This window comes from Talpa occidentalis, unplaced genomic scaffold, assembly GCF_014898055.3.
Source record: "Talpa occidentalis isolate TD23 unplaced genomic scaffold, MPIMG_talOcc4v2.1 talOcc4.3, whole genome shotgun sequence".
NCBI lineage: Eukaryota > Metazoa > Chordata > Mammalia > Eulipotyphla > Talpidae > Talpa > Talpa occidentalis.
The window spans coordinates 83157921-83185405 of NW_023603184.1; the positions used below are offsets into that span (position 1 = coordinate 83157921).

The 27485-nt window shown below is 34.3% G+C and overlaps 1 protein-coding gene across 1 annotated transcript in view; it reads left to right on the forward strand.

The window, feature by feature from the left end:
• ACVR2A (activin A receptor type 2A) overlaps positions 1-27485 on the forward strand; it is an 85655-nt gene that overhangs the window by 50868 nt on the left and 7302 nt on the right. Inside the window, exons 3-9 of the mRNA XM_037523302.2 lie at positions 2807-2916; positions 3110-3264; positions 18225-18368; positions 20775-20918; positions 21880-22025; positions 23846-23960; positions 26992-27130. Coding sequence (XP_037379199.1) covers positions 2807-2916; positions 3110-3264; positions 18225-18368; positions 20775-20918; positions 21880-22025; positions 23846-23960; positions 26992-27130 — 953 coding nt within the window. The remainder of the gene's footprint in view (positions 1-2806; positions 2917-3109; positions 3265-18224; positions 18369-20774; positions 20919-21879; positions 22026-23845; positions 23961-26991; positions 27131-27485) is intronic.

Below are 27485 nucleotides of genomic sequence, written 5' to 3' on the forward strand. Positions count from 1 at the left end.
AAGAAAAAATAGATATGTATATATGCACACATACATAATCAATTGTAGGTGCACATATGTGTATATATTATATGTACATAAATCAGGCGTGTGTGTGTATATTGTATGCACAGGACACTATACTAAATGAAATAAGACAGAGAAAGACAAATAGCATATGATTTCACTTGCATGTGGAATGTAAAACACAATACAAAAAGCAGCACTGAACAAATAGTTACAGAGAACAGATAGGTGATTGCCTGAGGCAGGAGCTGGGAGTCGGGTAAGCAAGATGAGCGAAAGTGGTCAAAAGTTTCAGAGTTCCAGTTATAAAACAATAAGTCCTGCTTAAAATCTTGGGCCTCCCTGTTGGTCTAGGGTTAACTCTCAGCTCTATCACTGCTACAGCCTAGCCTGAGTTCTATGCTCGGCCAGGGAGTTAACCCACATATGAAGCAACAGACCTCTCCTGTCTTACCTGCTGTACCCCTCAGCAATGTTTCAGTAGATCTGCCTGTTCTGCTCCCCACTCTGTTTCTGGTGAATCTCCTCCACCTCTGGCCTATATCCCATTTCTTCTATGCAAAAAAAAAAAAAAAGCAAGTAAGTCTTAGGTATATAATATACATCATGGTGACTATGGTTAATAAAACTTTATTGAATAACTGAATATTTGAAAATTGCTAAGAAAGTAGGTCTAAAAAGTTCTCTGCATGAAAAAGAATTATAAATAACTTTGTTCCATTTACCAAAAGTTGTTTTTTTTTTTAAGATTTCTTTATTTATACAAAACTGGGGTACAGGCCAGAGGTTCGGGAGGGTGAGAGAATTCACCAGAGACAGAGTGGGGAGCAGTACAGGCAGACTGACTGAAAACACTGCTGAGGGGAGCAGTGGGTGAGACAGAAGAGGTCTGCCATGCCATGTGGGTATTTTCCTGGACGGCTGGGAATCAAACCCTCACTGCAAAGGCTGCAGACAGCTTCACAGTGCTTCACCCAACCCACTGCGCCACAGGGGAGGCCCCCAAAAATTTGATCACTGGTGATCTTTGCACAATGTATACACATAGTAAATCATTAGGTTGTATACCTGAAATTAATGTAATGTTCTAGCAATTATATAATCAATTTTTTTTTTTTTTTTTTAAAGAAAGATACCTAAGAAGAGCTTGGGGGGAAACTGAGTTTGGGGGAATCATCTTTATCCAAAACTTGTATTAGTTGAAATTAGGAATCCCTGTTCTTTCTATAGTGCTTCTCATCTAAAACCAGTATCACTGGATATTGGGGATTGGGTGGTTCAATGCAAATGATAATTACTACACCAGCTTTGTTTCCAGAGGTTAATGTTAATTTAAGAGTATGTGATATTTTGCTTTTATATTATGAATTTGACTCAAAAACAAATATTAAGACTACTAAGAGAAGGAAGAGTCAAGAAATGTCAAGGTGTGAGGGAAAAGACAATGCTAAAATAGTGAAATTGGATAGAGAAAAGTAGTTTTCTTGAGTTAATTAAACTAGATTTTTAATCACATTAACTTAATTGAGGCATGAGTCGAAATATTAATTTTAAATGTTTACATCTCTTTATAAATTGTTAAAACAACTTTCATTTGTCCATAACTTCCTAGTTAGTACTTATTAATATTGATTTTAAGGTTTGATTTTTTTGAAAAGATTTATTTATTTATGCATACAAGAGCTGGGGTACAGGCCAGAGGTGTGGGGTACCAGAGCCAAGAGTGGGGAATAGAACAGGCAGACTAACTGAAATACACTCTTGAGGGGAGCAGCAGGCAAGGTAGGAGAGGTCTGCTGTGCCATGTGGGTTTCTCCCTGCCCGGCCTGGGATCCAAAACGTGCTGCAGAGGCTGCGGATTCCTTCATAGTGCCGTGCTTAACCCCTTGCGCCACCAGGGAGGCCCTAAGGTTTGATTTTTGTTAAAACTACAGCCTTCTAACTTTTCTTGAGCTTTTCACTTTAAAGTTAAGTTCAACCTTATTATAACAGCCATCACAAAAATTCATTTTATTTTTGTAAGATAATGTCCTCCCTGATGTTTATTAGCAATATATAAATACTTGATTTTTTCTCCCTAATAGCATAACTGTTTCTTTGTGTTGGTTTGGATTTGTTCTAGAGGTGAATTCCTAAATTTTCCACTATTTAGGTCATATATAGAAGGCTGTTTTTTAGTTACTAAGCCCTATATATTTATTTTTAACAATTGTTCTGTACTTGTTGCCTATTTATTGTGTTCAGGGAATCTAAATCTATTACAAAAAAATGACATTCTTAATTCCAAGCCTACTTTGAGTCTCCTGTGTTTTGATACATTCTTTCATGAGACATGAGCTTACCTCATTTTGTGTATATGTATTTATATGTATACACATGTGTATTTATATGTACATTCATATATAGTGTTATTTTTGTATTCATGAAATGGGTATTTCCTGTGAGATAAAACACTCCTTGAACCAGTTTCTTCATTGGCTTTATGATCTTCTTTAAGATTTTCCAGTAAAGAAAAAAAAGATAAGGTTACTTTAGATTCATTTTTAAAAACCAAATTAAAGCATAGTCTCAAGGGCCAATGTGATTGTTATAAAATCAGCAGTTAATTTTGTTTTCTGATATTAAAAAGCAGGATTCCATGAACATTTTGACCTTTAAAAAGGGATCATTAGGTATTAACGAAAAATCTTGAAATTGACTATAAATAACTTATTATGAGAAAAACTTTAGAAAAACACCTATCATTGATTCAGTGTAATAATGCTGATTTTTTAATTATTCCTCCTTTGTTTGTTTATAGGACTGATTGTATAGAAAAAAAAGACAGCCCTGAAGTATATTTTTGTTGCTGTGAGGGCAATATGTGTAACGAAAGGTTTTCTTATTTTCCGGAGATGGAAGTCACACAGCGTAAGTGCACAGGGAAAATACATAGGTTTGTTCAACTAGTAGACTGAAAACAAGAATATTTGTATTGATGGAATAATTTATTCCTGCTTTCTGCTACTCTTATTTTTCTCTTAAAATTTTACACTTTAATAAATAGTTATTGTGGACTTTTGTAGATCAAATGTGAATTATTTTTCTCCTCCCCTTTCCACAGCTACTTCGAATCCAGTTACACCTAAGCCACCCTATTACAACATCTTGCTCTATTCCCTGGTGCCACTTATGTTAATTGCTGGAATTGTCATTTGTGCATTTTGGGTGTATAGGCATCACAAGATGGCTTACCCTCCTGTACTTGTTCCAACTCAAGTAAGTTATTGTCTTATACTTTGTGTTATTTAAAATTCTGTATTTTAAAGAAATTTTACTGTGGTAAAACCCACTAGGATGTTAAAAAATCATTTTCCTTTAATTTCTGAATGTTTATTGTCATGAGAACTATAGCTAATTTTGCAAATTTGTTAATATTCTCACATAAAAGTTGACTTAGAGTAGAATGCAAGGCATTCCCATTCCTGTTCTTCTTTGTCATTGTGGTATTTTTATGTATGAGATACACCATGCTTTGTTTTTTTAGAAGTAATTGGTGTTGGAGAAGTGATATTATAATTCTTTCCCATTTATTTCTTTCCTCCATTCCTTAATTTTGGGCCTTTCTATAAGACCCTTTGCCAGAACATCTTTTTAATCTATGGGGAGAGACCTGATAACCAAGAAAGTATGGAAAAAAAAGAGTTTTTGTAAAGGTATCAGGAAGATATTCCATAAAAATGTTTTTGGGAAGAGTGGTGAAGAGTGACATTTCTCATCATGTGTTGCAGGTAGTTCCAAGCATATTAAGTGTGTACAGACTACTAAACCTAATCCCCTTGATTCTGAATACCCATACCCCAAATATCTTAAAAAATATAGGGTGAAGTATAATCAGATTAAATTAATGAAATTTCCCTCATTTGCTATCATGTAGACAGCTGGCACTGCTCTGGTGCTTTACAGGGATCTTTACTATTAGGAGTTACTATTCTACAGACTACGGAAAGGTGACAGATTTTGGTTATATTTGCTTGAAACATCTCTAAACTCTAGTTTTTACTGTGTTTCTTTTAACTTTTAAGATCAAATTATCTTGACCTTCTGGATTTCTTAGTTTAACTTTGTTTCTCTAATACCAGTAGGATTAATGGTTAAAACTTGATAGAAGAAAATGGGAAAGTCCTATAATTTAATGACCAAAACAACTTTTTCCTTTTAAGCTTTATTTATAAACACTTCTTTCTCAGTATTTGTAGCAATCTGTTAGTATTAAACTCAAAGGTAAAAAGTACCTTGTTCAGTAAATTAGGTAAACATGCCATTTGGTACAGCTGGAAGATTTTAGCTTTCAGACAGTAAGTTGTGGGTTTTTTAAAGGATTTTTTTTAACTTTATTGAGGAGGAAATTGAAGAATATAATCTTATACAGTTTTGATTGGATATTCATAAACATTGGGGAATCATTAATATGTCACTGAATATTTAAAAGCTGCTTAGAGTAGATCTTAAGCATTCTCTCTAAACACAAACACACACACACACACTCTGAGAGAGAGAGAGAGAGAGAGAGAGAGAGAGAGAGAGAGAGCATTTACAGGTGAGCTATGTGAGCAGATATATGTTATTTTTAAAGGATCTTTAAAACATTCTAAAATAACAAATTTTAGTTTATTTTAAATGGCCATAGGATACACTTTACCTTCTGTTGGTGATAAATATTCTTTGCTTAATATCTGCATGTAGAAAAGAGAGTATTTAATACTGTAGTGGTATCTGATTTTACCGTAGATTTTTGGTAATACGAACAAGTGGAAGATTACATTAACAACAAATTTGTTTGGTTCTTAATGGAAGTTTAAAAATAATAATGTAATCCTATAGATAACATTCATTACTATTGTTACAGTGTACAGTTGAGTATTTTTTATGGGGCAGATATCTTACATATGACACCACTTTAAAGTACTAATTCAAGGGTTTAGACTTTTCAATAGAAAAGATGAATTATTACTCATAAATTAAACCGGAATCTTTAATAAGTAGCCATCTCTGTAGTTTTAGAAATTTGAGGGCATGGTTAATGTTGTTGTACAAGTTTTTTTAGTACTTGATAGCTGTGTGGTGAATTTGCATGAGCTTTATGAATTACTGAAGAATAAGGAATAAATTTAAAGGTTTTATGATGGAATGACTTGGAATGAATTGTCAAACTATTTTGTAGAAAAGGGCACTGTCATCATTGTGGAACTCCATTTATGTCACCTTCACCTTGTCTCAAACAGTATAATGACATACTTTAAGCCTCATTTTTGGTGAGAGGTTTATACAAACTAGTTCTGCAAGACTAGTGACCATCTTATTACACAGTCCTCATTTTTAATTCTCATTTCAAATAAAGTTAATTACATCAACTATTTCTTACCAGGGTACTGGTAAATTACACATATAAAAATATGTAGAATATATAAGAATATATTTAGGAGCATTTAAAATGCTTAATTTTTTTCCCCAAGGATTTCCAAATTGTGACTGGTAGAAAAGGATCACTTGTAAATTTTAAAAAAAATTACAAATTACTGAAATACAGTACTGAAAATATGGAATGGGGCCTGTGATATTGTATTTCTAATTAATTTTCCAGGTGATTCTGGTGACCGATCAGATGTTGAAAACACTGATTTGATTTTACCTCATAGAGTTATTTATAGTGTAACCCCCATTTTATAGATAACGAAATTGAAAATACAACAAAGCTTGCTAGGTCAGAGCTGGAATCTCGGAGACTAAACCAAGGATTCTCTGAAACTAAAACTTTTGCGTCTCAGCTTCTTTTGCTGTTTTCCCTTTCTTTTTCCAAAAGATGTCTCTGATTTTTCAGATAATTCAGTGAACATCATGGCATCTCAAATCATTCTGTTGGCTAATTTGGATGTGGGATAATTTGACAACTAAAGCGAGCAATAGCATCATCACATTGTCTCACATAGGGAGACAGAAAAAAGGGGAAAGAAACAAGTCATAAATGTATAAAAAGACACACTCATGTATTTTCCATTAATTTTTTTAGCACATTTAGAATAAGTTTTATGAACATTTGACTGTGTTGTAGGTAGATTCCTCTGTTCCTTGAGTTGATAATGCTAATGCCTGCTGGTTCAAGACTTTTGAGGAACAGAAGAAGTAGAGAGGGGAGATATAATACAATTTGAATTTCTATATTAGTACACAGCTGATTTCTGTATTTCATCCCATATTCATGTCCCCACATTTGAAGTTTAACTCCAGGATCAGACCTAGACTTATATAATGGTTGTTGATTTCTGGAGCATTTGTCCTCCAAATTCTTTATATACTTTTAAACGGTGATCTAATATCTGTCTTTCCTATTCTTAGGGACATTTTTCTTTAAAACTTTAGCTAAAGACTGATTTGTGAATTAACTGGTTTATTGAAAGACATTAGTCTCTTCATGGTGATAACTTATTGATGAGTCATTCCTACAACAACAATGATATTGATGAGCATTTGCAGAGGTTTTCGGGAGAGCATACTCAAGTTACATATATTGTGCTTATCTGTTAGTCTTAGTCTTATTTTCTCATTGGGGAAAAGAAGATCAGTCCTGTGGGTCACTCTAGAGGACTAAGAGATTATCTGTCTGTCTCTTCTTAATAAGGTAATTCTGGCAGTTAAGTGGTAGGATTCTTTTATATGTAAAACATTTTTTTTTAGGATTTCTTCTGGTTTTGGTAGTATTTTATTTTGAAGAAGCAATATTAGGGATATTTATGCTTTAAATATGGTGTTTAGGTAAGGTTCTTAGTAGCCAATAAAAAATAAATATTTATTCTAGAACAACTCTAAAATTAGTTAAAAGCATAGAAAAAAGTATCTGATTTTTTTTCCTTTAACTTAAGCCATTCTCCTTTCTTTATTTCTTCTTTCTTTCTAACCTTAAACTACTATTTTTGTAACTGTCTTATGACATCACTGTGTTCCCAGTGATCTTGGTGAAAGTCTTGGAGACAACTCCTTTTCCTATTCTTGGCCCTGTCATTTGCCAGTTCCTGTTAATTTACCTTTTCTTCCTTCCTTATCCTGTTAGTTCAGGACATTGTTACACCAAGTCTGAGATTATTTCTATAATTGATAGCTGGTCTTGCTTCTACTTTTCTCCATCTGTACTTTCATTAAAATAGCATTTTCCTGTCTGTGTTACTTCTGTGCTTAAAAATATTTGAGGGTTCTCATCATCCACGGCAAAAAAATTATGAAGTTTAGATTATAACATATAATCTTCCATACTTGAGAAATGCTTGTGTACATGTGCCATTCTCCCACGATTATAAGCTACTTGAAGACAAGGAATATATTTAATCATTACTCTGTCTTACATAGTGTTGTAACAATCATTCTGTAAGTCATTAATTACTATATTGGCTTTGTTGTATTTAGAGTTATATTGAAATGATAGTCCAGTATGCCCACGGTTCCTTTAATAAACATTTAGTTGCTTTGGGAATGTGCCTTAAGATAAAATATTGAGGCCCTAATTTTGAGGTAAAATAAGGTGAGGTATTCCATGCTTTTAATGCCATTATTTAATACTTTCTGTAATCACAACCTTGAAGCATCCTTTTAATTTGTATTCATTCTGTCCTGTCTCTTTTGCTTGTGCTGAAACTGTCTCTCCACATGTAGGAATTCTCTTATAAACTGCAGTGAGTAAACTGAGCACTAACTGGTTTTTCTAGTGCCAGTGAGTCATGACTATGAGGGAATTGATGCACTGACTCTATTATTAAGAAGTCTTGTCGTTAGGGTTAATGTGCTTTCAGTAAAACTGTTTGCATCATTTTCATAATCATTTGTGGGCCTACGTTTCTTGCTTATGAGATCTGTGCTGATTAAAAAATACCAATTGATGAGGAAATGGATTTTAGGGGCTAGAAATTACCCACCTTTAACCAAGTAGCTTGTTCATTCTTAAAGCTATTAATAATATTGCAATAGTAAAAATAATTTTTAAAGGTGATATCAGTCTCCTGGTTCCTACATCATGGCATTTTGTCTAGGTTTGTTACAGATAGAGAGAGGGGTTCCCAGAACCCCCATACCTGCACTTTCTAAATAGGTTGGGCCATCCACCACATCAAAACAAACCATATTCTAGTGCACTGTACAAAGAAACAATTAGTGTGCGACAAAGAATATAGGTTCCAAATCATACACTTAAAGTTACCCATCCACTCTTGGGTAAATAGCCAAACAGGGTTGGTCCAAACCAGGGCCACCGAAGCGTGAAAGTCTGTCACAAGTCTAAGGCACATTTTGGCGGCGACCCATAGAAAAGGGTCAGAAACAGCCAAACAAGTCTGTCAGGAAAAGAGCAAAATCAGAATCAAGATAAAAGATGCCATTGCCATTGTTAACCTCACCATGGGTCTCTCACCCACATCTGCTTCAACCAGTCTAAGACCAAGAAGCAAGCACAGCTTGCTTCACATGTCTCTCTGCTCTCTGTGCCTCCTTCAAGTCTCCTAGCTCTCCATCCTGCTTCCTTCCTCCTCAGTCTCCTCTCCAGCTTCTTCTCTTCCTTGCTCATCTCCACCCTCCCTTGGGTGTGGCAGGGAACCTGGAACCTCCCCTTTACCTGGGGACCACTCTGTTACAGGTTTTCCTTTGATAAGGACTAAAGACTAAGAAGATATTTGAGATACCTGAGTTGAGCATACATAATCCTGTTGACTTTAATATTAAAGCAACAATAGGTTGTCATTTCACGTTATGTTAAATTACCATCCACTGAGAAACCCATTCATTTGTGAAAATACTTTGTAGGATTTTCCTGTTGGATATGAGTCCATATATGTACCCATTAAAAATTAACAAGACACTGAAGGGTAGTATAACATCATTTACCCAGGCCAGCGTAGGAAAGTGTTGCTTCCTTATTTGCAGAAAACATAGTAGAAATTTACTAAATTTCATATGCTCATATTAAACAATACTTGAAAAATAAATATTGCATCCATAGAAATACATCTTAAAATATTGATAGATCGATAAATTGTTGAAGTTATGAACACGTTTCTCTTTTTGCTTTGTCTCACATTTCCATTTTCTTTTTAGAGATTCTCTTCTGCTTGCCTGTTGTAATAAGACAAATTATACAGAAGGAAGTGTGTCCAAGAAAGAGAATCATTTGTTCTTACTCTTTTTTCTTTGTCACTTTCTTAGAACAACCAATTTTAACAGATTGGGGTGTATCATTTGACACCTTTCTCTAACCTGGTTTGTAAATTTATAAACTATAAAATGTTATTCCACAATTTGATTTTTTGATGTAACTACGTGGTGATATGGTTCAGCTCTACATTTTTAATCTATCTCATTCTGATTAAATGATGTGTTCCTAAATAAAATTTAGCAGAACATCTATATTCTCATGAAAAACGAAATTTTGATGTTTTATTAGCTAAGTGCTTATTAGGTTTCTGCTATGAGCTGGAATCTATATTTTAAAAACTATTATTTTAGCATGTTTAAAATATGGTTATAGGAGGGGCTTCCCTGGTGGCGCAGGCAGGTGGTTGAGCGCAGCGCTGTGAAGCTGTCTGCAGCCTCTTCAATGCCGGTTCAATCCCTTCTGGCCGCTGAGCAACCCACATGGCGAGGCAGACCTCTCCTGTCTCACCCTCTGCTCCCCTCAGCAGTGTATTTCGGTTATTCTGCCTGTTCTGTTCCTTGCTATGTCTCTGGTGAATCCTCTCACCCTCCTGCACATCTGGCCTGTACCCTGGTTCTTGTATAAATAAATAAAATCTTAAAAAAAAAAATGGTGTTAGGATTATTTAACATCTTTTTACTTTTTTTTTAGTATAGACCTAAGAAATGGTACTATAAATATTTTTCTTTCCATGTTACATCTTTTTAATGATTCTTTCTCTATTGGTAACCTGAATTATAACTTATGTTTTTATAAGTTAATTGTGGAAAGAAGTGTCATAAATTATCCATGGATATACAGCTTTACAAAAAATTATTTTTCATGTGTAAGTTGTCCCACTTATAAATGTACTTGAAATTGGCTGAAATTCTTTGTCCAAAAACAAAAGGGAGGGGATAAGGGACAGCAAATATGAGCTTTAGCAAAAGCTTAAAATAAGATAAAGTGGCACATTAAAATTAATCAGAGCACCTAACTTCAAAAAAGGCCTTCATTTAAATTTTAAAACCTTGAGTTCAGTTTTTCCATGGTCTGTGCAGGGCCCTGTCTGCCAGGTTAACAAATGTGAGTGCTGCATGTAGCCCACAGTATATAGTGTCTCCTTTTTCTTGTCTGGCAAAGAAGCAGTAGATAGGAAGAAATGAGTTTGTTTTTCTCCCTTTTCTTTATTTCTTTGACCTCATCACAGAATTGTTCCTTCATACCTAGCTACTTCATTGCTGTCAAATCTTTTTCATTAATTTGAGATAATAAAAATGAAATAGTCCATTTGTTATAGAAAGCTGCTTGTATGAGATAGACTGGAAAATGTTCAGGTTTATTTGTTTTTGCTTAACCACTCATCTAGTGCTTGAGTGCCTATGTTGTAGCAAAGGAACAGTCCTTGCTGGCCTTATTAGAACCCATGGTTACCATGTAGTTGAACTTAAAATAGTTGGTAGCTTGGTTGGTTGACTTTGTGCATGGAAATGAAAGATAAAGAGAGAAAGGGATTGCTTCAACAATTTTGGACAAAGGGTGGAGGAAAGGAGGAGAAATGTGTGATTCTAGTTCCATAATTGGGAGAAGAGCTGTATCTGGGGTCCTCAGCTAATGTTAAGTGCTTATTAAGTGTTAACTCTTTTTCTAACAGAGTAGTTAACAATTTCAGAATTGTACTCAAAAGGAATACTTTCTATTGAAATTATTTTGGGTATGTTTTAAGTCAATGCTTTGAAATTAATTTACTGTAATAAGATTTCAGTTTAAGTACTTTGTCAAGCCGTACAATAGAGCATCTTAGACATACTAACTCATTTAATCTTTCAACACTCCATGTTAGAGGTTCTGTTTTACCTAGTCCATTTTATTGATAAGAATATTGAAGTACAGATAAATGAAGTGACTTGACCTGGAGTCAGCCTAGTTAGTGGCAAAACCTGGGAATTTATATCCAATCAGTATTATACATTGAAATAATTTTAATTCAGTTGTCTAAATAATTAGGTGGGCTACATGGAAACTAAAGTAGGATAAAGGGATCAGTATATAAATTAATTTAAAGGTTTTACATAATAATTTTACCACATCACAATTTATTGATACATAGTATGTCTTTTCCCTTTTTTTAATAACTTCACTTACAGAATATAAATGCTAAAATAAGTAAAAAAAATTTTCTGTACCCAATAATAAATCTGATGCTTCTGAGTAGCAACCAAAAGGAGAATGAGCATGACTCCATCTCTTCCATATTTTTAACTCCAGTATTGATGACCTTGTGGTGCTAATTATGTCTTAGGGAACTTATCGAGAATCCTTTTTTCATATACTTTGGTCTGTTTTTGCTTTCAGGAGTTAGAGGAGATAAACTATAGGAATTCAGAGTTATACATCACAAAGGAATTTTGAAGATATAATTGAATAGAATCAATGGCTGTGCATTTGACAGTATCAGTGTTATGGAACATTAATATATAATGACTTGCTGTCCTTAGCTCAAAAATATTTGTCCTTATACACATACTATATTATTTCTTTATAATACCTGCTTCTATATGCTGCCAATAGTCTTCTTTTTTCCAATTAGCATTGTAAAGTTTCTCAAAATTTAAGATAGTAACTAAGAGGAGACAAGTTCAGATTTTGTCGCTTTTCAAGTGTTCAGCGAGGGAGACATTAATTATTGTTGATAGTTCTGAGTTTTTGAGTGAGGTATCTAAAAAATAAATATATGTAGATTCTCTATAATAATGTTTATAGGAATGGTTGCATACAGTATGTAAAAATCTTACAGTGGTTCAAGTAATAAAGAGAAAATTTGTAATACATATAATATATACCTGGCCTCCAAATATTGTTTCATTCAAATGTCTTTTCATTATAATGTTAATGAGAAAAAAATATCCCTGCTGATGTTGAGCAGAACTACATTATTTGAGGAACTGGTTTCATTATAGATCATTTTGCTTAAAGTTGCAGTTTTCCAAGAGCCTATCAGTTATTGATTGATGACTCAATGTATATATTTATAGTATATAAATAAATCAAAACTCACATTTCTAAGAAGATTTCTTTGTATCCTAGTTCTGCATATCCATCTATATAACTAAATGTATCCATTTAACTGTCTCCAAGCACTTCACATTCCTGGGTAATGATCTTCTCTCTTAAATCTAGCTTTCAAAAACTGGAACCAGTACCCAGTTGGTTGTACAAGTCAGGAACTTAAGGTGTTGTATATGTTGGTGGTATAGTGAGCACAATTGCCTTCCAGAACCTTAGGATGTTTTCCGGTACTACTTGTCGTCTTATATGCCCGCCTTTTGTACTTCTCCATTTCTCATGGGTGCTGAAGAAAATCTTTTCATTTTACCTGCCAGTGCTTAAGGTACAGAATTCCTTCTTGTTGCTCTTGTAGTTATGTATTCATTACTACGATTCTTTATAGTCTTTCTTCCTTATAGTGACAATCATGAGAGCATGGATAGTCAGTGCCTATTACAAAGTTCTTACTAAATAGTGAATGAATAAGGAAGTACTATTTGTTCTTTTGTGATGTTTAGCTATATATAGTTAATCCCTACCCCCTTTAAATGATAAGCAGCAACCTCTTTTACATTCAGCAACTTAGTTGCTTGACATTAATGTGCTGATCTGGTTTTTACTATTATTGCCAGTTAATAGCACATGATATTCAAGTTACCTTTTCCAATTGTGAATCCAGACTTTTTTGTTTGGTTACTTTTTATGTTTTGATGAATTTTTTAAGATTGTGTTTTGTCTCTTATTTTGTAACAGTTTTTACATTGAGGTCTCTTCTTGGTGTTTCTTGTGTAGCTTGGATCATGCTATATAGTTTGTTCTAATGTTCATTTATTGAGAAGTATTTTGAGCAAAGGTATGCTTTCTGCAAAGATTATGTATGGATAGTACCTACTTGCAGTGTTATTACAGTGGCATCTTTATCTCTGAAAGCACTTGAATAAAAACAAAATTTGAGAGGATCCATTAGCTTTAGGAAACTATCATCTATTGTTTATTTGGCATGTGTATCTTTTAAGGGATGAATTTTACTCCTGCATCATGATAAGGTGTTTTGATAGTAGGATTAGCTCAGCCTTTAAGATGAATTAAAAATAATCCTCAATGGTTATCACAGGGAAAAAATCAAGAAGGAAGAAAAACTAGTTAAGCAACTGGTACAGAGAAATGAGTTGTCATATATATATATATTTGTCAGTGCTATTGTTCTCTGTAGAAATAACGTAGAAAAGTTGGAAACTGGTGGAAGTAATCAGTGATTGGAGGGATCCCTAGCCTTCCTTTATACTAGTTACAATATTTTTTGTATTTTTAAATTCAGACCCTTACCAATGTGGGAGAAGACTGGGAAATGAAAGTTTTTTGTTTGCAATCAGTATCTATTCTCAGACTGAAGGTATTTATGGATACTTGTTCCCAGGGCTATTACTTGATTTCTTCACTCTTGATGTGGCTAAGGAAGTAGGTTATAACAATAGTTCTGGTCTGTCACTATGTTCTGTTTAATTTGGTTGATCTTTGTATTCTTCCTCAGTCTCAATTTACACATATTCATACAGACACCAGAAACACTGTTCTGTCTGTTATGATTCTGTTGCCTTCCATGAGAGGGAAGTAAGCGAAGCAGTTAAGGATGGAGAAAACTCCTAAAGATTCTTAAGCAACTATCAGAAAGTGTGCTCAGAGAAATTTAATTCTAGCTATGTAAAAATTCACTGCCGTATTTACAGTTTTTAGTAAAGGCAATACTGCCCTCTGGTGTCTAGAAGCCACTTCCAACACATCTCAAAATGCTCTTTTTGCTCTTAGATTTTAGACTCTAGAACGTCTTAGAAAAATAAGTAACAATTATTGAAGAGTTGGGTTAGTTTATTTGCTTGAAGTCCATGGTTCAGGTAATTTGGGGACATACTAGAGTCATCACCTTATTACTACCCCTTATCTGATAGGTAATACCCCAGATTTTTTTTTTTTTTTAAATATTACTTTGCTCTGTTCATAAGGCAAATGTTCCCAATCCTATTATTAAAAATATTATACATTGGATCATTGCCAACTTTTAGCAAGCTAAATCATTATTCTCCTTTCTTTACTTTTGTAAATGATGTGTCATTTTTCATTTCATTCTGGATATAAATCGTAATTTCTTTTGCCTTGTGTTTTTTCTTCACAAGCACGCCTTTCATATAATGATAGAGGTAAGATGCATTGATGTTTGTTTTATGGTTGTGAAACTTTTTGTGGATGCATATTAAACATTTTGTTCTTAGATTTTTTTGTTGTTGTTGCTTTCTTGTGCATCCTTTATAGTTTATAAATTTATGTTTTGAAGGCTTTTTTAAAACATAAAAATATGATTGATTTGCCATAGTAATAGTTTTTGGTTTTGAAGGATTGTTAATAGTATTTATACTTAACAAAGGTGGAATGTAGAAGCAACTGTTTCAGTTGATTAGACGTCAACACCTAAAAGCTAGATTTTTTTTGTCTTAAAAATCTTGTATTGCTTAAATTTTACAGTATGTCATTAGCTTAAATGTCAGCATGTGCTTATTTTTAATAGGCTGACTTTTGGGTCAGAGCATTATCTTTTAATGTGAAAGCTGTATTTTCAGATAGTTTCTTTCATCTTTGGCATCTTTAATCTTTAGCACATGTACTAGCTGGAGAAGTATTAATTTGATCTCTTGCTGTCTGGAGGTGTAAGACTTTATTTAGATTAGAATTCATCTTTTGTGTGGAGAACTTAGAATAAGTAAAATGATCACAAACTGTTTTGCGGTTCTTCTAATAATTTATTCCTGTGTTGTTATATTAATGATGTTGGGTAGTAGTGCTGCATGGGGGCACAATTTCTAGCTACTATCATTTGTCGCTTCTCAACATCATGCCTTCCAATGCCATGATTTTCACCTACAGATAGGTCAAGAAGATACATACCTGTAACGGTGTTCTAATGCATGCCTTTTTAATTGTGCAAAATAGCATGGATATTGCAAGATCACTGAAAACTTAAGAAAATTTTTCAGGAATTCTGAAGTCCTTATAATTTTTTCCCCACCCCGAAGTGGTTTTTCTGTGTAGTGGGACAAACCCATGTTTTGTGGTTACCATCAGAATGTTGCTGTCATTATGAAGCTTAAGTCTGAATTGTTTTCCCGGTGTTCATATATTTAAAAAGCATAAATATTTTTAAAATCTTTACTCTTAGAATCAAGCATTGAGTTTTTTTGGTGGGTAAATTAGTGTAATGATGCTACCATCTCTAGGTTTTGACATTATAGGAATATACCTTAGCAGATCTTTTTCTCATCTTTTGAAAATGTCATTGTTCTTTTTAAATTTTTCACTTGTGGGCCTCCCCGGTGGCGCAGTGGTTGAGCGCTGGGTTGCGAGGCTGCCCGCGGCCTCTGCGGCACCGGTTCAATCCCCGGCTGCTCCCCGGCCACCGGCGGAGGATCCCACATGGCGCGCAGACCTCTCCTGCCGCCCGCTGCTCCCCTCAGCAGTGTACTTCTGTCCTTCTGCCTGCTCTGCTCCCCGCTCTGGCTCTGGTGAATTCTCTCACCCTCCCGCGCTTCTGACTGTACCCAGTGCATGTATAAACAAAACAAACAAACAAACAAAATAAATAAATAAAACATGCCTCTATAAAAAAAAAAAAAAAAAAAAATTAAAAAAAAAAATTAAATTTTTCACTTGTAAGTAATTTTAACCAGTGTGTTTATAGGCTGTTGTATGTAATGGTAATATCATTAGGAGAGTGATTTAAAGTTTGTTACTGAAGTAACAGAAGCTTAGAAACTTGCTGAATAGAGCCTTGAAACTTAGGAGAACTTAGCCTCTGCATTTGGAAAATATTCAGTGATTTATTTTCTTATAGATATTATTGTGTTTCCTAAAATTTAGGTTAATATTATACTGAAACTATATTTCAAACTTTCAGCATACTCTTAATTTGAGATGTGGGTTAAATTATCTAAATCCTATTTTATAGACTGAATTATAACCATATGATTTGTATTCCTTAGAATAGAGAATGGGTAATGTGTTTGTTATTTGGAGAGAGATCTATCAATTTTTATTAGTTATTAAAAATCTAAGTGTTTCACATTTAGAGCCAACAACTTTTTACCTGGTTATTTTTCCTTTTCAGTTTTTCAGCCCTTATTTGTAGAATACTTTAGTTTTTGGCATCCCTGCTTTGAACTTTTTTACTTTATAATGTCTTTGTTAAAGAAGACAGCGTTAACAGTCACATTATAGTTAAAGTTTTTCTAATTGAATGTTTTCTGTTTAGTTGACATAATTTTTATGTAGTTATCCAATAATTCCTGGACTGTGAAGATTGAGTGGCTTTGTCTGTTGAAGAGTAGTTTTCAACTTTTTTTCCCCCCCTGTTATCTCCACATTCACATAAGCAATATACTATTCCAGTCAGTAAAATCTCTTATTACAGATAGAAATGATCTGTCCAGGAATGTATAGGGATGGTGTAGCTTTGATCAAAACTCTCCAGATTCTTGTGTTCCTTCTCACTGAACGTCCTGACTTTAAGAATCATACTTCTATAACATTTGTATCTGATTTCCTTGACCTGTCACTCTATTTAACTAAACATTCTTTAGCTGTGTTAATCTTTCATGTATCAATGTGTGAAGGAAAAACAACTTTTATAGACATTTTAGAAAGAAACACCTGAGATTGAAATAGGTCACAAGAAGTTTTCTAGTTTATCTTACTGTTTTAAAATAGCAATCTCAATATAATATTATCTAGTTTAGAAGAAGAAATTACATTTTTTCCCTGTTTAATTCCTTGCAGTATTTTTATTGTTGAGTATCTTTAATGTAGATATCAAGTTTAAAAATTTTGAATTGTACCAGTGAATAAATAACACCTACACTAAGTCTTGAGGCATTAGATTAAAAAAAAAACAAAAAGGTGGAGGAAAGTCAGAAAGAGGTAACATGTTGTTTCCAAGTTTCTTAAGTCCCACCCAGTGTCATAATATCTGTTGTTATTGCACAGGAAGTTTAGTTCCTCATTATAGTACTCATTATACAGTCCTTCAAACATTTTTATTTCTTTTTCTCTGTAAGGTTTCCAAAGGTTTCCAATATCTCCCTTTAGTTGCAGATACAAAACTGATACAATGCTTTTTGTGAAGGTTTGCTATTCTGCTTTGTATGGGGAGGGTCCCCTTGTGATTTGTAAACGCTGTCTTTGTTCCAATTTTTATATTAACTATAGTAGCATATTTTTAATTTATTTACAGTACCTTTTCATCTACTATGATGATTATTCACTTTTGGGTTATTTGTACTTTCTTTGCCAATCAGCCTTAGAACACTAAAAATATTTATCTCAATTTTGGGAAAGGATAAATTATTAATTGGTTGAAAAATTAGAATGGATGAGCATTTTGATTATAGCAACATCAATGTCTTTTATGAGCTTGTATTTAATATATCTACCTACAATGTATTTGAGAATGGGTATTTTCTGAGGTGAATGAAAAGAGATTGAAAGTCACTGGGGAAAGTAGATTTTGCTGTTTTCTTTGAGACATATAGCCATAATGTTCTGTTTCTGGTGCTTTTCAAATCTTCATCAAGTAAGAGAGTATCAACTGATGAAACCAATGAAATACTTGTAGCAGTATCCTAGAAGTTACAGAAAATCTTAGTGGGAAAAGTTAGTGAGACTAGATCAGAAAGAATTTAGATTTTTTCTCATGTGATACCTATATAGTAGTTGTTCCTGAATGCTATTTTAAAAATCTCAATTCAAATTGCTTGCCTTGTGAACAATATAATTAGTAATGCTTGAGAACTGTTTTGGCAAGATTGAAGTTAATGTCAACTGTGTTTACTGTTTCTGTCAGTTGATTCCTCAGTATACTATTTCTTCTTATATTTTGAATGATACACATAATTATCATGTGCTGCTTTTTAATAATAATGTTGTTATTTATCTATAGGACCCAGGACCACCCCCACCCTCTCCATTACTAGGTTTGAAGCCACTACAATTGCTAGAAGTGAAAGCAAGGGGAAGATTTGGTTGTGTTTGGAAAGCCCAATTGCTTAATGAATATGTAGCTGTCAAAATATTTCCGATACAGGTATGGTTACTGCATTTTCCTAATCTGCCTATGTTTTTTAAAAAATACACAATTGGCTAGGTTATTGTAATTCAGAATCAGTCTGAAAACAAACTGTATGTTTCAAGGTGGTTCTCTGTGATACTGCAAAAAGCAGTTAGCTCATTTATATGTGTTTTTTCCATCTGAGAAATGGCATTAATGGTACAAAAATCATTGCTCAGAATGGTGAAATTACAATAAATTAGCTTAAAGAAGAAGATCTGCCAATAAAAATTCTATAGAAATGCTAAGTGAAGATGAGGATGCCAATGAAAAATGGAATTCATTGATAGGTTAAAATTTTACATCTCATTGACCTTATCAGAAAAAGCAAACAGAACAGGGAAAGAATAGTGGGCTTTGTTTCAAAATTGCTTTTTGAAGGTATATTACTGGACTGCTTTGTTTTTGTTCTACCTTGAGTGTTTACGTAATCATTTCAGACTTTTTCGGTGAATTTTCTTTTTTTTTATGATTTATTTATGCATATAAGAGCTGGGGTACAGGTCAGAGATGTGGGGGGTGAAAGATTCACCAGAGGCAGAGTGGGGAACGGAACAGGCAGATTGACCGAAGTACACGACTCAGGGAAGCAGTGGGTGGGCGAGACAGGAGAGGTCTGTTGCACCATGTGGGTTGCTCCCTGGCCTACCAGGGATCGAACTCATGCTGCAGAAGCTGAGGACTGCTTCATAGTGCAGTGCTTAACTACTTGCGCCACCAGGGAGGCCCTGGGTGAATTTTCAAAGACAGAAAATCAAGTCTAGTTAGTTTACTATTGTATTGTTTTTCTTTTAAAGGAGGCTTACTTCATGAAACCCAGGTCTAATGAGTCTTTGAGTTGTTGTTATGCTTTGTGGTGCAGGCTTCACCACTGCACCTAGACATTGGATTCTCTATAAATTCAGAGATACCCATACAGTATAATCATCCTATTTATCTTAATATATGTAGATTTGTGCCTTCCTGCTTCCTCTAAAGCCTGTTTCCTAGATTCTGTGAAGTTTATTATTTTTTTTTTTTTTGGTAGCACTGCAGATACTCTATGCAGTAGTTTAGTTCTCAAGGAAGAGTTTATTCTGTTGTGCTAAGATTCACAAATATAATCAGGGTGTGAAGGAGCTTAAAAATCAGAGAAAGGCATTTAAATGATATTAAGAGCAACAACAACTGTAATAACAGTAGCTGACATTTTATTGAATGATTTACTGGGTCATATAGAAATACTTTACATGGGAGTACTCACTATTAATGTGTTCATATATTACCCAGACATATAACAAGCAGTATACATTTTTTTTTTTGTCGTGAAGATCAATTTTATTTTTTTAAATAATAAATTTTATTTTTATATTCCCCATACAATTTCAACCCCCCCCATTCTGACCCCAATCCTTCCCCTCCCGCCCCCCCCCCCAAAAAGTGTCTCTGGTTCATAGTTTTTTGTTGATTTTGATTTTCACTTTCTTATAGTTATTCATTTTCCTGGTCCCTTATTTAAGTTTTCTAGATTCCTGCTATGAGTGAGACCATCCGGTATTTTTCTTTTTCTTTCTGGCTTATTTCGCTGAGCATGATCCCTTCCAGTGCCATCCATGTTGCTGCAAATTGCATGTGTTTATCTTGTTTGAATGCTGAGTAATATTCCATGGTATATATGTACCAACAAGCAGTATACATTTTAATACAACAGTCCTATGAGGCAGACACTACAGCCCCTGTTTTGCTAGTAAGGAAACTGAATGATTTTGTACCTTGCCCAAGGTACTTAAAAGTTTGAAGGTTTCTAACCCTTATGTGCTATTGCCTTCCCCTTTTCATTAGCCTTTGCAAGCACAAATGAGTACTTTGCATTTTAAATAATTTCATTGCATTTTTTTACCACATTGTTATCTTGTCTTTGTAGGGTATTCTAAACATTTTGTTGAAAGTGTTTGATATAATAAAGAAAACTTTTTCATCCTTAGATGAGGTTTATTCTTTCTCAGGGAATTTCATCTCTCAGGGAGATTATTCTGGTAAGACAAGTAACTTTTCAGTTGATAAAATTACACTGTAGTACTAACTATATATACTCTGCGCATACAGAAATGCAGCATTTCTGATCAGCTCATATGTTTACAAACTCAGAGACACAGAAAGTATGTTTGGAGGGAATGGCACAGGGCAGGCACTTGGTATGAAACTGTTGACTATTATAAGGGTTTCCTTTTACTAAAAAAAAAAAAAAAAAAAAAAAAACTACAAAACCAAACCAAAGAATCTTTTAGTACTTAGCTTTATTTTTAAATGTTCTTTTTGAACTTACCTTTGAGTAATCTCTTAGATGTGGTTTATTAGCCTGTATTCTTTGCTTTCTTACTGTTCTTTCTTTTTAAACTCTAGGACAAACAATCATGGCAAAATGAATATGAGGTCTATAGTTTGCCTGGAATGAAACATGAGAACATATTACAGTTCATTGGGGCAGAAAAACGAGGCACTAGTGTTGATGTGGATCTTTGGCTAATCACAGCATTTCATGAAAAGGTAAAATTACTTTCCATTTTAACTCAGTAAAAGTTAGGGTTGACTTACCTCATGTTGGCTACAAATTCCTTAGACATCTTATAGGAAATAAAAATCTTTCTTAAAAAGATAATTTATTTTAATGAAAGAGCAGAGCTAGCAGCTTTTTCACCTAATCCTTTACTTACAATATCATTCTTTTGTCCCTAAATTTATGTGCTGCAGTTAGCCTCTCTTACATGTATTTGTTTTAGAATAGCCAGTGCTTAGTAATTTTAATTTTCCATTTATGATCCATTTTGATAACATGAACCATTTTTTTTTCCACTTTGAATGTTGTGGCTGAAAACTTTTTAATCAGTGTAGCTTAGCAACAAAAGTAGACTCACGAAACTTCTCTGATCTTCGGTCTATCACTAATTTATAAGGTAATTATCATCAAAGCACACATGCTTTTTCCTCAGTTTTTCTATTGAGTAGTACACATTAATGAAATAGGAAATTTTGGTAATGTCCTTGGTAATTTGTTTCATCATTGTCAGATATAAGCGTGTCTTTTATTAGTTCTTAACCAAGAGTATGGCAGCAATCTATAGATTCTTTATGTTGGTTGTTATGTGTCTCAGTTTACTGCTACTCCTATGATAGAATGTCTCTATAGTCAGTGCATTTTAATTTTTAGAACACTTTCTAGAATATTAGATTTTGACTATTCTTTTTTAGTAACTTTTGGCTTCTAAATAGCGGGACACTGACCAATTTTGCTTATAGTAGACCTTAAAGGATATGTGGTATTACTTTCTAGTCAAATGTTTATTAATGTGAAACTTAAATCATTCCAGAAAGATTGGTTTTTGGATGTTATTTATCAAAAAGACAGACATGTTGCCTTCCATAACTATTTAAAAGGAAAAAGGAAAATCTCCATGTACATGCAGCTTTGTCAAGAGCATACATTGTTTTTTTCCCCCCCTTTCTTTAGGGTTCACTGTCAGACTTTCTTAAGGCTAATGTGGTCTCTTGGAATGAATTGTGTCATATTGCAGAAACCATGGCTAGAGGATTGGCATATTTACATGAGGATATACCTGGCCTAAAAGATGGCCACAAACCCGCCATATCTCACAGGTAGAGCTAAATTTATTTTTTTCCCCCAAATAATTCAGTATCTGCTTATTATTTAAACTTTTAATCTCCTGAGAAATATTTTCCCTGGCTATCTAATCATGCTATGTAAGAGGCAGTTGATTTTCATATTTTTCAAATATATTAACAAATTTAATTATTGATTTATATTTCAGTTTGTCTCGTTTCTGAAAGCATGGTTAATAAATAAAAGTGTATTTTCTCTATTTCAGAGAAATTGGTTTTACCTTAAAACAAATTCAAAGATGATTTAAATGGTATGAGGGGATGTAATCAAGGAGGAACTTTGAGTTTATTTTTGCTTGTGTTCTGAATATCCTATCACCTTTACTTGAGTTGAAGTTGAGGGAGGCATCCTTTGAACCAATTTAGTTTATTACTAAATTGTCCTTTCAGTGTTTGGGGAGGGGGAAAAAAACGCTATCATGCTATAGCCAGCCACTGTGGCAAGAGTTTGATCTCTGGCCAGGGAGCTACCCCACATGGTGCAGCAGACCTCTTCTGTCTCACACACTGCCCCACTCAACAGTGTATTTCAATAGATCCTCCTTCTCTGCTCCCCACTCTGTCTCTGGTGAATTCTCTTACCCCTCCGCACCTCTGGCCTAGGCACCAGTTCTTGGATCCATAAATAAATAAATCTTAAGAAAAAAGAAAAGATGGTTTTAAAAGTAGGCCAAAATTCATTTAACTCATACATGAGTGCCAGCAAGAGGTGGGAGGTACTACACTTAATCCAATTTTAATACAGATTTGATTTTGCAAACCTAAACCACCTCTGCCCAGAAATAGTTCTTTCTTCTCACCTTGGTACATATTGCCTCTTAATGAGTTTTTGGTTGCCTTACCTAGCTCTGTAGGGTACTAATCCCTTGGAATCCTCTAAAATTACTACCAGTAGGGACACTAACAATCTGAGTCTAAAACTGATTGGTTTTTATAGCATTTTGCGTGTCTACCTATTCCTCTTCTATTCTGCTCTTCTTTCTGTACATATAACTAACCATTGCTCATGGCACAGATTATATTTAGCTAGGGGACAGCAATCTTTGAAATGAACCAGTTGAGGCTAGTGTGTAGATTTGAGTGCCTTAAAATGGCTGTTCTTTCAGAACACCAGAATGTAAGTGGAGTAGTATATGCTTATGGTGAAAACTTTCAACCTATTATACATTCTCAGAGATGCTTTTCTACAACTAGATTGATGAATATAAGAATCACTAAAATAGGGCCTCCCCTGGTAGCGCAGCAGTTGAGCGCTGGGTTGTGAGGCTGCCTGCAGCCTCTGTAGCGCCAGTTCAATCCCCGGCCGCCAGCGAGGGTCCCACAAAAAAAAAAAAAAAAAAAAAAAATCACTAAAATAGGGAACCATTCTAAAATGTAGGCAAAACCAGTGGCAAGAGAACCACTTCAGTTGCTGTTAGAAATTTTTTTATTGTGTTTTTTTAATTTCCATTTTAATGGGAGTTTTAACTATAGACTCCAAAATATTCTCATTATCTTTAAATCCAGCAATTTTATGATTGATAGGTAGAAATGATATAGATAACATACCTAAAGGCTGGACAGTATTTTTTGATTATAAACCTTCTTAGAGAGAATTCCTCTTGCCCATGTTATAAATGGGAGTTCGTCACTGTACTCTTGTGCCTCAGGTTATTTGGAGACTTAACGCTCTTTCTCCCTCTTTCTCTCAATTTCACACTTTCTTTGGTAGTTGTCCCCTAACACTTTCAGTAAAAAAAATTTAAAGATAACTCATTTGAACTTAATTTGAACATGTCTATCTTTCTATTTGTAAGGGACATCAAAAGTAAAAATGTGCTGCTGAAAAACAATCTGACAGCTTGCATTGCTGACTTTGGGTTGGCATTAAAGTTTGAGGCTGGCAAGTCTGCAGGTGATACCCATGGACAGGTAAGTACGATAACTAAACTCATCGAAAAACAATGTTTTCATGTTTTTAGAATCACATATCTGGATTGAATTGGTTTAAGATTATTGTGGTGATTATTTCATAAGCATTTAATACAAAATGGCTCTCAAATATGTTAAAACTGCCAAGGAAGACATTTTCAAATGGTGGTGACGGATAGTTAGGACCTCAAGTGATTTAGATTAAGCAACTCATGAAACAACCTAGATGCATGTCATGGGATACTAGTGAATTCACGCCTGCCCCCTTTTTTTCAATTTTTGTGTAGAAGAATTGGGGTGTAGAACAGAGGTGCGGGTCATGAGAGTATTCACCAGAGACAGAATGGGGAGCAGAAGAGGCAGATTTGCTGAAATACACTGTTAAGGGGCACAGGGGGCAAGACAGGAGAGGTCTGCTGCATCATATGTGGGTCAGCTCCCTGGCCAGGGATGGAATTCAGGCTAGGCTGTAGTGGTGATAGTGCTGAGACTTAATCCCTAACAATAGGGAGGTAGAGAATTCACCTCTTAATAGACTTCATTCTTAGGGAATTCTTAGTATTATCACAGTAGTTTTAACTTGCTAATTCTTTCACTAGGAGAAACAGAAAAATAATCAGTCACTATTCATGCTACCATGTATTAAGATATTACTGTTCATTTTTCTTTTTTTTTCTTTTCCATTTTCTGTTTATTGAGGTAAAGTAGGTTTACATTGTTGTTGTATCTGCTTTGTTATTGCCCGTTTTTCAAAATGGCAGTGATAGTTTCTTGCTTTTTAATCTTTATTGCTTTGTTAACTCCTTTAATCAACTTCATAGCTTTTCTCTGAATTCTCTCCAGAGTTCAGAGCACTTCTAAGTGCTGAGTGATGTGCCTAACTCTGGTCAAGATATACATAGATCTGGCCTCTTAAAAAAGGCTGAAGAAAAAAAAAATTATATATTTTTACTTAGAAACTATGAAGCTAAGAAAGGTGTTTTCATTCCCACAAGATTACTTTTTAATCAAGAAAAGCAGTTTGATCTGAAAGGTACTTTTACTTTACAAAGCCAATTGATTTAGATTTTGGCATTATCATTTTTTTCACCTTCAAGTCCTGCAAATTATTAGGTCCTCAATTCTCAGCTTTCTTTTTTCCCCAGTATATTCTGTTGACCTCCAAAAGCAGTTATTAAAGAATCATGCACAGAACATTTTGGCAGTATTGACAGGTTTTTTTAAAAAGATTTATTTATTTATACAAGAGCTGGGGTGCAGCTCAGATGCGCAGGACGGTGAGATTCACCAGAGACAAAGCGGGGAGCAGAACAGGCAGACGGACCGAAAGCACAGGCAAGACAGGCAAGGTCTGCCTCGCCATGTGGGTATCTCCCTGGCCGGCCAGGAATCGAATCTGTGCTGCAGAGGCTGCGGACAGCTTCACAGTGCTGAGCTCAACCTGCTGCACCACCTTGGAGGCCCTTGACTGACAATTTGAGCATTCAGTTTAGATTAATGGTTAGCAGGCATGTAATTCTTAAAAAGTTGATACCAAATGTATTTGGATATACAGGTGGTTTTGTGGAGAATATTATTAATAAGATCAGAGATTGTGTAGGAAGCCTAGGGACAGACTTCTAAGTATGATTGGCTGTCATAAGACTAAATACTGGCAACAGTAATCTTTTGGTATCTCGTAACACTAATTTTTTTTTTTTTTTGAGGGAAAATTGGGGAATGCATACTTAACTTTTAATGCCCTCATAATTAGGTGACATGAGGTAAAAATAACTTATATAAGCAGTTTGACTTTAGAGTTCATGGACCAGAAAATTTCAAAATGCCATGTTTACTGCACATTTTATATTTAGCTAAGAAAGAACACTGGGGGAAAAGTAAGATTTTTGTGTTATTAATTTATAAAACAGAACATTTTACACTAAAGGGAGTAAATATGTCACAGTTTCATAATAAAAGTACTTAGGTGGCATACATTTATCTTTAGAATAGTAGACTGTTAAAAAATGCTTGCATATGACAAATAAAATGTGAAGTTATTTAAAGTAGCAAAGCAGCACTTTTTTAAAAAGTTCTCCATATTAAAGGAATTAAAAACTTAAAACTTTAGTTTTGTTTTTTATTAAAAACAGCCTCCCAATTATTTATTTGCAGATAGTTGCCCAGCTTCTGGAGTAGAGATCACATTCACCTGAGGATGGATGATTTTGGAAATACTAGTATCTGGGCTGTTTCCTAAGTCTGCTTAAAATTCAAGTAGATTGTGACCTAGCCAGCTATCCCAAAATTTTTTTCGTAAGCATTTATATATGAATGTTGGCAAGCAGCAATTAAAACTAGCTTATTAACCATAGTTACATTACTAAGAAATGCTAAGTTGTTAGGAACAAATATAAAGGACTTCAAGACAGAATTCACAAGTAAATGAGTATTTTGTATAAATATGGCTTTTTAAAAATTTTCTAATGACTAATTTTTTTTTTTACGATTAGCTTTTTTCCTTTGATATACAGGAAGAGAGAAACCCTCAAAAAAAGAGATAGTTTGAAAGTATAGAACTTTTAGCTGTAGTCTGTACCTCCCCGCAAACAGCTGCTGTTCAGAGTTTTACGATTACTTCCAAAGGGGGAAAAATTTCTAAGTTTATACTAATGTAATGTAGAAATAATTTCTTAAGTGTTCCCAGAAAAGTTCTTAGTATGTATGTTGCTTTGTTCCTTGCTGTTCATCCTATAGCAATTTTGTAAGCCCATCCATATCAGTCCTCAAGACTTACCTCATGACTGGGAGCTACATGGTACTCCTGTTTAAGCAGTCTTTCCTGACGGACACTTCTGCTGTTTTCAGTGTCTCAGATGTTTTAGTACTTGATATGGACTAAGATTCTACTTGATCTTACAGTCCAGTGATCATAATTTGGTTACTTACTGATATTAGACCACATTTAGTTTGGATTTCTTTTTTTTGAAAACCATAAAATGTTTGTAAAGTTAACAAATGAATACTGTTTGCTTTTACCGTCTTTTTTTAGGTTGGTACCCGGAGGTATATGGCTCCAGAGGTATTGGAGGGTGCTATAAACTTCCAAAGGGATGCATTTTTGAGGATAGATATGTATGCCATGGGATTAGTCCTGTGGGAACTGGCTTCTCGCTGTACTGCTGCCGATGGTAAGGAAAAAAGTATTTTTAAGAAAGACATACATACCTACTATACATGTGTGAAAAGAGATGATTAGTGTCAAAGGTAGTATTTTAAAATGTATTTAAAAAAGAGACTTTTAAGTCACGGTAGCTTAAACAGAATTCAGAAGGAAGGAACAGGGCAGTAGGAGAGGAAAAGTACTGATACGTATTGATCCTTTACCACTGCCAGATGTTTTTCTGGGTACTTCACATGCCTTTTATTTCCTAAAACAACTTTGGAGGTAGTATTACCTGTTTTAAAGATAAGGAATTTGAAGATCAAAATTTAAGTAGAAATTAAATGACTTGCCTATTTTAACTTTAAGCCAGTGAACCTAGA